The following is a 12,554-nucleotide window of genomic DNA, read 5'->3' as shown; positions in this document are numbered from 1 at the left end:
ATGAAAGAATGAACATAAATGAATTAAATTCCTAAATCAAATAACTAGAAAAAAAAAAACAGCAAAATAAACCAAAAAGGAGCACAAGGGAAGAAATGATAAAGATAAAAACAGAATTAGGTGAATAGAAAAATAGCAAATTAAAAAAATAAAATTCTGGTTTCTTGAAAAATTAACAAACCACTGGCTAATTTAAGGTAAATAAAGGAAGAAAACACAAATGTAAAAAATGAGAAATGACAAGGAGTGACTAGTGCAGAGAAAATAAAAATTCTATGCAGATAAATTTGAAAACCTAAATTATGTAATTTTTAAGGAAAATATGGTTATTAGAATCAACCTCAGTAGAAACAGAAAGTTTAAACAGAACAATTTTAATAAAAGAAATAGAGAAACTGTTCACAAAAAAGAAACCAACAGCCAAAAATCAAAACCAGGCAAATTGTTTCACTGGAGAATTTTACCAAACTTTTTAGAGACCAGATGGTTTCAAAGTTACATAGATTGTTTTAGAGCATAGAAAATCAGAACTTCTAAATTATTTTTACAAAACAAATATAACATTGATACCTAAACTTGATAAAGTTAACCAAAATAAATACAAGTACTTATGCAAATATCCTAATATACTATACTAGTAGTAATAGACTCAAACCCCACATGAAGAAAATGATACCCATGCCCACATGGAGTTTATATCAGAGATGCAAGAATAACTCAATATTATGAAATCTATTAATTCACTCCTGTAGGAAACAGGTTAATATCTAGGAAATCTCTCTTAATAGTATTCACTATATTATGAGTCTAAAGAGATAGGTCATATTATTTTCTCCATAGATACTGAAAAAAACTGGACAAAACAATACCCATCCTCAAAACATGTCTCGGAAAACAAAAAACAACAGGTGGATGAATATTTAACAAATATATCTACGTTTATACATGATAACATGGTATATATAACATTATATGTGTGTACGTGTGTGCACGCTCACGTGTGCGTGTGTTTGTAAAATTGTAAAAGCTAGCCTTTTACCTAATGGAAAAACACTAAAGGCATTCTCAGTAAGGTCAAGAACTAGGCAAGAATGCCCACTATCTTGACCACTATTATATTGTTCTGAAAGTAAAAAAATAAATAAATTTGGAAAAAATAAAATGAATTCCATACAACATACACAAGAATAAACTCCAAATGAAGCAGTGGTCCAAATGGAAACAGTAAACTAAGTCCTAGAAGGCAGTATGGGTGAATTTCTCTATAACTTGACTTCTTTTCAACTATGACTGAAAATGCAGATATAATAAAAAGATTTATAGATATATAGATATACTGTAAAGAAAAAATAATAAATGGAGCAAAATGCTAACAACAGGTAAAAATCTAGATAAAGGATATATAGACACACATATATATATTTATATATTCTTTATCCAGATGTTTATGCATTTATATTTATATGTTTATAACGTATGTGTGTGTGTTTTGAACTATTTTTACAATTTTCAGTAAGTTTGAAATAATTTATAAATAAAAAGTTTTTTAAATTTCAAAAAAGTGTGTATAGTACCAACCAATATTTACAAATGTATGTAATTACTTGTGTAATCCAAATGATATAGATATACAAATACACATTCATAAACATTCAAACCCCAAAGCATTAAATAGCTATTTCTAAGCAGGTGGGGTTTTAGATATTTTTATGCATTATCTTTTTTGCTTCTCTATATTTCCTTTCATGAGCATTTCTTTTGGCATAAGAGGATAATAATTTTGTTATTTAAAAGTTCCTCAAGCATTGTCTATAGTAGTGAAAAATGGAAATACTCCAAATGGACACAAACAGGTGAATGACTAAGCTAAAAATGACAAGTAATAAAATTAAGCAATGAAAAAAGATACTTGTTCTCATTTTAAAGGCTGATCAACTATTCAGAATTCCTGTGGCACTGTGTAAAGAGAAAATCTTACTTCTGAAACTGCAATTGTTAAAAATAATTTTAAAATTACTTAGGTTTTTCTAAATACATACTGAGAGAAGAGATGAATTGAAGCAAGTATACATTTTTTTAATCATAGGTTTTAATGCTTTCCTATCAAATTAGTAAAGAAAAGAGCAAGCAGCGACTTCAGTTCCTATTTTCCCTGCCTGATACCCTTAACTTTCATTTATGAGTATCTAACGAAGAACATTCTTAAGTTGGAGGAGTTAGAAGCAATATTCTTCAGTAGTAATAAGTTTCTCCTCAGCACCTGACTGTTGTTTGCACAGAAGGGCTATAGCACATCCTTTGTCAAAGCTGTGCACTTTACTTCCATAGGACTGTTTGTCTGCAATGTCATTTGAGGATATTTTTTTGGAGATGGGTAGTGCAATGCCTCATGACACTCAACATGCTCCGTTTTGTAGCACATGGCGCAGAAAGAAAAAATTCCATAAAAAAACCTATGAAATGGTATTTTTCCTATATATACAATTTTTTTTAATACAATGCTTGGTGATAACATTGAATACTGGAAGGTTTGGATAAAGGGAAATTTACAGATTCCAGTTTCATAAATCGGCTTCTAGCAAATAAAGTGAGTTTTAATAATAAGTAAATTTCAGATATGCAGATACTGTCTACTTTCTATGTTACAGTGTGATCCTTTGTGATGTTAACAGACCTGAGGTCTTCCAAAAGAGAACACTGTAAGACTGAGGTACACCATCTGATCCTGTAAGATATTTTGTGTGATGCACAAACCCAGTACAGACACAGAGCTGCAGGAAAAGCAGATGTATGAAATACAAATGCACCATGACAGAAAACTCTGTTCCGAGCCTGTTTGCCTAAATATCATAACATTGTGTGTGTGTGTGTGGTTCAAAATACATATTGGTACTTACATGGATAAATGTTTTTTAGACTATTACAAACATTCATTAAAATATAATCTTTCCAGTACAAAATAGTAGTGTGGATTTTAAAGTTTTACGTTGACTGCAAGGTTTATGTTTTTGCAGGTGTACATGGATTTGCATATTAGAAAAATAATTAGAAAAAAAATGATGGTTGTGAGACTTTTTCCCCACTGTTCTTAAGTGCCATTTTGTCATAAATGGCAAAAACACACATTTGTGTGTGCTTATTTCTGGGCTCTCTATTCTATTGGTCTGTAAGTCTAACCGTGAAACAATATCCAATTGTTTTAATTATAGTATCCTTAAAATAAATCTTAATCTATAGAGCAAGTCCTCCCACTTTATTTTTCCTTCTTCAAGTATATTCTGGCTATTCTGGTATCTGTGTTTCCATACAAATTTTCAAACTGGTTTCAAGAGAGAGGGAAGGAAAGGTGGATAGATGGATGGATGGAAAGAAGGGGAAAAAGGAGAGAGAAAGAGGAAGGAGGGAGGGAGGGAGGAAGGAAGGAAGGAAGGAAAGAAACAAGAAACATCTGTTAAGCTATTGTTTGTGATCACATTGAACCTATAATTCAGTTTGGCGAGAACTGACATCTTTATTATATTGGTTCTTCCAGTCAAGGCACAATGAATGTCTACTTATTTAGTCTTCTTTAATTTTTCTCAATTATATTTTATAGTTCTGTGTAGAGGTCTTGTACATTTTTTATTTTTTTCATAGATTTGATATATTTATGTTATTGAAAATATCTTCTTTACTTTTCATCTTCTAATGTATTGCTGGTTTATAGATATGCAATTGATTTTTATACCTAAACTTTGTATCCAGCAATCCTGATAAATTCACATATTAATTCTGATAATTTATCTGTAGATTATTTTAAATTTTGTACATATACAATTGCATATCCACTACAAATAATGGCCCAACTTGCTGCATAACATATTGCTGGATATGGTTTTATTAATAATATATCTGTGATTATAGTATATTAAAACAAATATTTCTACTAGTATAAACAAGTTGATGACTGAAAGAGTTTGTGTAAAATTGGTGTCTTAGCCTTCATACGTTTGGTTTATTTGGGGAAATGATCCCAGGTAACAGAAATAAGGAACCGGGAAGTGTGAAACTGGGAAGGAGCAAAAGCAAAAAGGAATGTGCTGGGGACAAGTGAGGCTTAATCCTGCTGGAATCTTCCATGCAATGATGTAGAATGTACTTCTGAACTGTCCACTCAAGAGAAAGAAGAAGGGAGCGGCAATTTGGGGCAGGTGTAACTTGGCAGCGTCTCCTCATATATTTTTCACCTTTTATCTCTATGGCTTCTCTGAGGAGAGGCATGGGAATCTCCCTACTAACACTCATTTACACATGTACAACCTGGAAATACAAGGCAGTTAACACCCCATGTATAACCATTGACCAATGGGGGACAGGAAACTGTGGATAAATGCTCCCCTCTTCTGGATTAAAAGGGAAGCTGACCAAATGTGAGTTTGGGCATAAAAGGTATCTGTTAAAATTAGCATTATTTTTTCCTCAGATGTGTGGTAGCATTCACTGGTGAAGCTATCTGGGTGTTTTTCTTGTGGGAAGGTTTTAATTACAAATTCAATTTAGTTAAAAGATAGAGGACTATCAGATAGTGTGTTTTTTCTCGTGTAAATTCTAAGTTGTATTTTTCAGTATTCATTTCTTCTAATTGGGCATACAGTAATTTAAACTATTCTCATTTTTAATTGTAATGTAACATATACATATATAGAAAAGCACACAGATTATAAATTTACAGCTTGACGAATTTTCACAAACTACACACACTCATGTAACCGCTGCCAAGGTCAAGAAACAGAACATTACTAACACCCTAAGCCCACAAAATAAACATGTTATTTTTTTATACAGTAGGTGTTTGTTTAGATTCACTCACAAGTTAGCCATTTTCTTTGCTCACTATTTCTTTAGGCCCATAGGCCTTCTTTCTTGGATTCTTTTCCTTTATCCTGAAGTATATTTTTCAGAGTTCCTTTCCTGGGGGTCTGCTGATAGCAGATTTTCCGTTGTGTTATCTAAAAATGTCTTAAATGCATCTTTACTCTTGAAAGATAGTTTTATACTTTTTAGCTCTAGGTAGACAGTTATTTTCTCTTAGCATTTTGAAGATAATAATCCTCTGCTTCTGGCTTCCATTATTGCTGATGTGATGTCAGCTGTTAGTATAACCCCTGTTACTAAATATTTTGGTTTTTCTTTCAGGATGCTTTCAAAATAATTTTGCGTTTGTGTTTTGAAGTTTCACTACAATGTGTTTAGGTGTGGGTTTCTCTTCAGTCATCCTGCTTGAGGTCTATTGGGCTTCCTGAATCTAAGAATTCAGCCGTTATTTCTCTAAATTTTCCCTTTCCCCCATTTCCTCTATTGTATCCTTTTAGATCTCCCATTTGACATAACTGGAACATTCTTACTCTGACATCCTTGTCTCTTAACCTGCCTGTTATATTTTCTATCTCTTTGCTTTTCCATGTTTTATTCTAAGTAATTTCCCATTCACTAATTTTCTCTGCAGTTATGGTCTACTCTCCTGTTTAACTCATCCACTTTTCTAATTAAAGATCTTCTATTTTTAATTTCTAGAAGTTCTACTTGGTTCTTTTTTTAAAAAAAAATTCCTGGCCAATTTCAACTGTCCCTGGTTCCCTTATTGTATTTTAAATAGTTTTAGCTTTTAAATATATTAAAGATACTTATTTGCATTTGCTTCTGCCTGGCACTACCAAGCCAAGCATACTTTTAAACTACATTTTTAGGCTGGAGCTTTCTCATGCTATTTGAGCAGACCTAATTCTAGCCCTAAACTTGTATGAGCATGAAGACTGGTCATTTCTGTCTCCAAAAAAATTCTTTTACTTTTCCACCAACTTAACCATACATTAGAAATTATTGATAAAACTATATTTTAGCCAGTTTTTTAAGGTGGCTACATATGGGAGGGTTTCCCTGTGAATCTAATCTGCCATATCCTTCTATATTTTATTTTACTGCTCTATTCAGGCTCTATTATCATATAGATCCAATGACTGAAGTTTATAATATATCAGAAATGTATCTATCATATATTATAGGATCTTATATTTGAATTGCAGAAAAGACAACTTCCCTTCATTGTTTTAAATTGTCTTGGCTCTTTTTAGACACCTATTATTTCATATGTTTTAGAATCTATTGTCAAAATAAAAAATATCTATGGGGTGTTGACAAGCATTGTATATGTATATACATACATATATATACATGGAGAGAGAGAGTGAGAAAAAGAGAGAGAGACAGGGAGAGAGACTCTGTGTAAAATTTGGTTATTTACAATATTTAACCTTACTATCTGCACATTTCTGGTTAATATATTTTTTAGGGTTTTTTTTCTTAATTAAGAGGGTTTTTTTTCGGTTATAGTTTCTATTTAGTTATTTTGGGATTACTAGTTATTTTGAAACGCATGTTGTTTTTAATACCCACTTTGTACAAATGGCTTAATAGTTCTTAAGGATTTTTTGTCATGACATGGAAGGCTGCCAAAAACAAGCAACAAAGTAATAAATGCCTCAATTAATGGCTTATTTTCAAAACATCCAATAGTACAAGGATCATTTCTGCTTTTCAGCCTGGGCAGCCCTCAAGGAGAAAATGCCAATGGCTCTTCTTTCCCCTTAATGTTTGGAAAACAAATGAAGTCATAGTGGTTCTTAAGGCAAACAAGCAAAAAATCTTGAAACGGATTTCTTCTAGGAATTCAACACCTCTTTTTAGAACCTACACGTTGTATCCTTCATTAAAGTATAGTTCTCACTATTACTAATCAGTGTCATAAAGGAAATACACAGCTGTCGCTTTCTAGGGTCACCCTCCAAATTAACAACAAAAGTCCACCCCATCTGCTACCCCTGGTCCCCCGCATGACAGTTTAACCTCACCAAAAAATATTGCCAAACGCTGAGAGGCATGCCACTTTTCTGAAACGACGTCAACTTACAATCCTTCGAAACTCAAAAACTACTTCTTTTTTCCTTTTGTCATCAAGACTATCACCACTGCACATCCATCCTGGTGTGTCTTTTACATTTTAGTAGTTAGGTCTCAGCAAATATTCCTTGAATATTAACTGCGAGGCTTTTTGGATGGAAGTCAGGAGTCCTAGGATTAACTCTAAAACCTATAAAATAGAATAAATTACACACAATGTGTGAACAAGTGAGCACTATGTATTCCTCGCTAAAGGTTTTTTTTGGTTGTTTTTTGGTTTTTGGGTTTTTTTTTCCCCTCAAGAACCAAGTTTGTTTTGGCTCCCTGAAACACTGATTTCCCTCAACAGTCATTTAGAAAACAAGACTTAAAAACATATATACAGAAAAAAATTTTTTTGCTGGAAGATTATAATTGCAATATAAGACAGGAGATCCCAAAGGAACCTGAGACATTGCCTTGCCCTGATTGGAAAAAAGATCCAGCCGATTAGTGAAAAATGTTTCCTGTATCCCTCGGGTGTGTGCATCTGGAGCGGCCTCCCAGCAAGCAACCGCAGATACCACTGTGGTCAACCAGCGTTTGTCGTCAGCAGCGTAGTAAAATCGTGAACGGTTTCAGCTACCGTCGCTGGTGGGCGCTCTCAGGAAAAGTGACTGCCTACTGCCCTCCAGGCTACGCCCCCGGTTTCCTGGGTTACTGGCCTCTGCGCTCCTCCCAAGTTCTCTTCCGGGAGGCGGCGATCTTACGTTCTCGGCGCGTGACGCAGCACGCTTTGGTATAAATACGTGCCGCCGGTCTCCGCTTTTTCTCGGATCGCGCGGCAGGCGTGCAAGATGGCTGTGGTGAGTGATGGTCGTCTCGCCAGGAGTATATTACTCCAATGTAGATGATTTTTGCAGCTGGCGGACTGGGAGCGTCAAACTCTAGGTCGAGGAAGGGTAAAAATGGAGACTTGGGTCAGGAACACAACCAGGTTGTTAAGATAAGTTTCTGACTCCTGGCAACTGCCATGTGGTCTGGAGGAGTTCGAGCTGGGCCCAGAATTGGGTTAGGATGGGCGGTCGTGGGAGCGCAGGGAAGGAGGAGGCACAACGGTGAACGGGGCTAGCGGGACAGCATTTGGGCCATTTCTTTTCTCCCTCGCGCCTGCTAACGCCGATGATAACCGGTTTATTTGCAGTAGGAAGCAAACGTGGGTAATTGGGCAGGCCCGGTCGAATGGCCTTGCCAGGGCGGAGAGAGACCCGAGACACTCAACTCCCGGGATAGCCGCGGTTGCAGAAGTTTCAGAGAACTTTAAAACTAAGTTGGGGAAGAAGTTTCTTCATTATCTCATAACGAGTTTTTTTTTTTTTAAAGGTGAAAGCCACGATTCTTAAGCAAATAGAAAAGGAACATGCTTCAAAGACTTTATTTATTAATAAGGGAACCAGTAATACGTTAAAGCCGGCCCAAAGAACATTTGATGTTAGGGTAAAATTGCTGGGTTAAATACGAAACTAGATAATGTCCAAAACCCTCTGGGCTTATTTCTCCCCCCAGATAAATTATTTGCCTTTCCGGAGTTAACTGATATCCCAACAGAGGTATAAATTGCCCAGTCAAGGCCAGTTCCTAGTCTTCTCTTTTACCAGTTCCAAGTTCTGGATAAATTTTTTTGGCACAAAGTATTCCACTGCCTAAGAAAGCAAACTGGCATTAGTGCTTGGTATCCATTTGGTTGGATTTTACGTGTAGCCTTATTCCGCGGTATTGGCCTAAAAGTTTGGGGTATGGAAAACTTAAGTAATGCATGTTTAAAAAAAAATTACCAGATTAAAGGTATCTCTCCCCTCCGTTTTCCTCACCCATAACAGCATTAAGGATTGAATTCCCTACACATTAGTGGGCGGAATATCCTATTCTGGCATGCAGCTGAGCTTGGACTAGGTGGTACACTACTTGTTTACCCATCTGCAGTGGGGATGGCAGTAATAAAGTAGTGCCCGGTAACTTAAAATTGTACATCTGTAGTCTGGAAAATATCAATAATAAAAGCCCACAAAACTTAAGTCTTGATAACTTGAACAAAATGGGCCTGGTTAGTGGTTCAAACCAAGCTAGGTGGGTATTTTTTAGTTTAAACTTGTAATAGAAGGTAGATTGATTATCTTAATCCTTTCCATTTGCAAAATAGGATTCTTTGGAATCTTCTGATGAAGGAAACTTAGTGGTAGCTCAGCATATACTTTGCGCTTTCTTGAGTTTTGCACTTGTGAGGCACTTACGTGGTGAACGGGAAATTTCCGTCGGATTTCCTAAAACTTGATTTTCACCAAGTTAATGAGGTGAACAGGGGAAATTTCCGTCGGATTTCATAAAACTTGATTTTAACCAAGTTAATGAGTGTACTCCCCTACACACAGCCTGGTTAAAAAAAAGTTAGGGTATATCTGATAAGTATTAAGCAATTTTTTTAGAATTTCGTACCATTTCATGTATATAGCCTCATTTTACAATACTGCACTGATACAGATCTTTGCTTTTGTATATAAAGTGAATAAATTCTTGTAGAGAGCCATAATTATATTAACTTTCTGTAGAAGAAAGACAAGAAGCCTAAGAAGTCAACCTGGAAGTTTAATTTGGACCTTACTCATCCAGTAGAAGATGGAATTTTTGATTCTGGAAATTTTGTAAGTATCACTCTACTCAGCTTGTTTTTTATCATTGTAGTAGAGTTCTTAAAAATGAATTGAGTATGTAATATTTGATTTTGACCTAAGCTCTGTTCCTAGGGTACCTTCCCTAGTGAATATCTAGGGTTTTCTTCCCTAGTGTGGCATTTTTTCTGTTTTAAAATAGGAACAGTTTCTACGGGAGAAGGTTAAAGTGAATGGAAAAACTGGAAATCTTGGGAATGTCGTTCACATTGAACGCTTCAAGAATAAAATCACAGTTGTTTCTGAGAAACAGTTCTCTAAAAGGTTGGTATTTGTTTTCCATGGTATTTTTTTTTTAAACAGTGTTGGGTGCTTTAATATTAAAATATGTTTGAAGAAACATGTCTGTTGTGTAACTTGGGAGTAGTGTCCCAACTTTCTTAGTTTTGGTTGTCTAGTAGAAGCAGCCAATCAAACGTAAAGTCTTTAACGTTAATCTTGCAGCCAGTTTTCATTCATTCAATTTACTTGACAAATAGTAAATAATACATGGCAGCACTGTTGCAGGACTGAGTAGCCTAGCAGTGAACCAAGCAGACTAAGTACCCACTACCAAGGAATTTAAATTCTAGTGGAGAAGAGAGATAATGAAATGTAATATTAAGTGGTTGATAAGTGCTGTGTAAGTGCATAAAGAAGGTTGATGTATAAAGTGGTCAGTGAAAGCTTCATCTAAATGAAATGCAGTAGTGAGCCATGCAAATTAAGGAATTGATTGTTGTGGCTGAGGAAGATTGATGGTGGAAACTGAAGACTTAGGAGCCTGTTGTGGTAGGAAATGGTGACTTGGATTAAGGTGGTAGCAGTGCATGTTAGCTGTGGTCATGAATTAATCACTAGGTATTTGGAGATGAAGTATCTGTCCTCAAGGATCTTATAGACATGCAGATAATTGTTATAAATGCAGTACTGTAACTGTTACATTGAAGGTAGAGATTGGTACAGCAAGAATTTGCAGAGAACCTGAGAATAAGCTTAGCATTGCCAGTGGAATGAAGTATTCCTAACAGGGAGCAACATTAACAAAGGGCAGGGAGACTTGAGAGGAATGCTTGGGAGTTCAGGATTGCTGTATAATGTAAATGGTGAGAATGGCTGGAATGATGAAATTAGGCCCTGCTGTGAGCTAAGGACTGAGCCATATGCTAGTTGCAAGACTGGATAATTTTAAACTTGTGAATCACTTGTGATTCAGCACTGTTGACAGGTTGCCTCTTGTTTATTCAAGGTGGGATTAAGGTTAGGGAGGTTGATAGTGGGGAAGAGAATGTTGACATTTTAGTACATAACAATTGAATGAGATCATATCTTGTTTAATTAAAAAATCTAATGTGGCAGTAAGACTGAAGAGGAAACTACGATTACTGCTCTGAAGCATAAAGTTTATTTGGGGAGGGGAGAAATAAGGGTTTTGGTAGGGCATAAACTGATTTTAATTGGGGTGAGATGCTGCCTTATTTATATCCCTAGCAACCTCGCTCAATGCTTAATACAAATGAAAGGAAATATTTTGGAGGGAACTGGGAACACAGAAGATGAATGGGACAGTGCGCATCTTATATAATAAGCCTTTGCATAGAAGGTGTTTTATGAAATTCATGTTTTTATTTTAAAGGTATTTGAAATACCTTACCAAGAAATACCTTAAAAAGAACAATCTTCGTGATTGGCTTCGTGTGGTTTCATCTGACAAGGAGACTTACGAACTTCGTTACTTCCAGATTAGTCAAGATGAAGATGGATCTGAGTCTGAGGACTAGGTGAAGCCAGCCCTTTTCAGGGCTTTGCTTGCTAATAAAACAAATGAAGTATACAAGAGAAACATCTTGAAATGGACCTTTAGTTTATCAATGAATAAAAAACATTGTATGTTAAGCATTCATCTCTTTGATTTAAGTGTATGCTGTTTATATGGTGCTGGCTTTCCTTTATTTTAAAATAAAATTTTTATTGGAGTATAGTTGATTTACAATGTTGTGTTAGTTTCGGGTGTACAGCAAAGTGAATCAGTTACACACATGCACTCCTTTTTTTTTTTAAGATTCTTTTCCCATATAGGCCATTACACAGTACTGAGTAGAGTTCCCTGTGCTATACAGCAGGTTCTTAGTAGTTATCTGTTTTATGTATAGTAGTGTGTACATGTCAGTCCCACCCAGTCTCCCAATTCCCGCCCCCCCAGCACTTACCCTCTGGTAACCATAAGTTTGTTTTCTACATCTGTTACTTCTGTTTTGTAAATAAGTTCATTTGTACTCCCCTGTTCTTGTTTTTTTTTTTTTTAATACTTTCTGTAAGCAGTATTTAAATAGCCTATAACTAGTGGAATTTCTTCCAGGATTTCTGAAGTGTACAGCTTTTACAAATGTCCTCGAGTTAAAATATATAGTCAAAAACTGAAGCACAATTTTGGGTATAACTTTATGTAATAAAATATTTAAATTCTCTTGACAGTCCCAAATATCGTTGTACAGTTTATAAATGAAATCCTGAGTGCCTAGAACAGTTCTTGCACGTAGGTGCTCTATATTGAATCACTCCTGCCCTTTGCTTCAAAGGAGCAACTTTCCTAATTAGCCTAAAGGCTCTCTGAGTTGAGCATAGTACTGCTCTAAACCAGCTTACCTATTAGAGGTCTCTGTCCAGATGCCTTGTGTGCACTAGAAACTCAAAACCTTCAAATCTGAACTCTTATTATCTTGCCCACTAAACTGTTTCTGTGTTCCTGGTCTGAAAAATTATAATCAGTCAGCCAGTTGGAATCTTCTCTCTCCTCTCAACCCCCGTCCTGATCATGCTAAAAATGTTGGTCTTCTGTTGCTTAAAACTTTAGTAGATAGACCCTTTCTCCCAAGTAAAGCAACCTTTGAGAGCTCTAAGCAGCATGGTTTGTCAAAATCCAAATTGTAGATA

General features: G+C 35.5%; 1 protein-coding gene across 2 annotated transcripts; it reads left to right on the top strand.

Moving 5' to 3' along the window:
* Positions 1-7,747: 7,747 nt before the first annotated feature.
* On the top strand, positions 7,748-11,601 carry RPL22L1 (ribosomal protein L22 like 1). Of its 2 annotated transcripts, none has more exons than XM_007100803.3 (4): positions 7,748-7,781; positions 9,522-9,614; positions 9,784-9,905; positions 11,257-11,601. In XM_007100803.3, exons 1-4 carry the CDS (start codon positions 7,773-7,775, stop codon positions 11,399-11,401), a joined length of 369 nt encoding a protein of 122 aa, XP_007100865.1. In that variant the 5' UTR covers positions 7,748-7,772; the 3' UTR covers positions 11,402-11,601. The 2 variants fall into 2 exon arrangements, 1 of the variants encoding a protein (XP_007100865.1); XR_008616937.1 differs by having other exon boundaries at positions 7,758-7,781; positions 9,717-9,905; positions 11,257-11,281.
* Positions 11,602-12,554: the final 953 nt, after the last annotated feature.

This window comes from Physeter macrocephalus, chromosome 1, assembly GCF_002837175.3.
Source record: "Physeter macrocephalus isolate SW-GA chromosome 1, ASM283717v5, whole genome shotgun sequence".
Classification (NCBI taxonomy): domain Eukaryota; kingdom Metazoa; phylum Chordata; class Mammalia; order Artiodactyla; family Physeteridae; genus Physeter; species Physeter macrocephalus.
The sequence above is the reverse complement of the archived record's forward strand: the minus strand, read 5'-3'. Positions and strand labels throughout refer to the sequence as shown.

What these genes read in the sequence shown, in the direction of transcription:
- RPL22L1 (XM_007100803.3), top strand. An exon ending in TTTTTGATTCTGGAAATTTT is followed by an intron (nt 9,615 to 9,783) that starts GTAAGTATCACT and finishes GTTTTAAAATAG; the next exon opens with GAACAGTTTCTACGGGAGAA. An exon ending in GAGAAACAGTTCTCTAAAAG is followed by an intron (nt 9,906 to 11,256) that starts GTTGGTATTTGT and finishes TTTATTTTAAAG; the next exon opens with GTATTTGAAATACCTTACCA.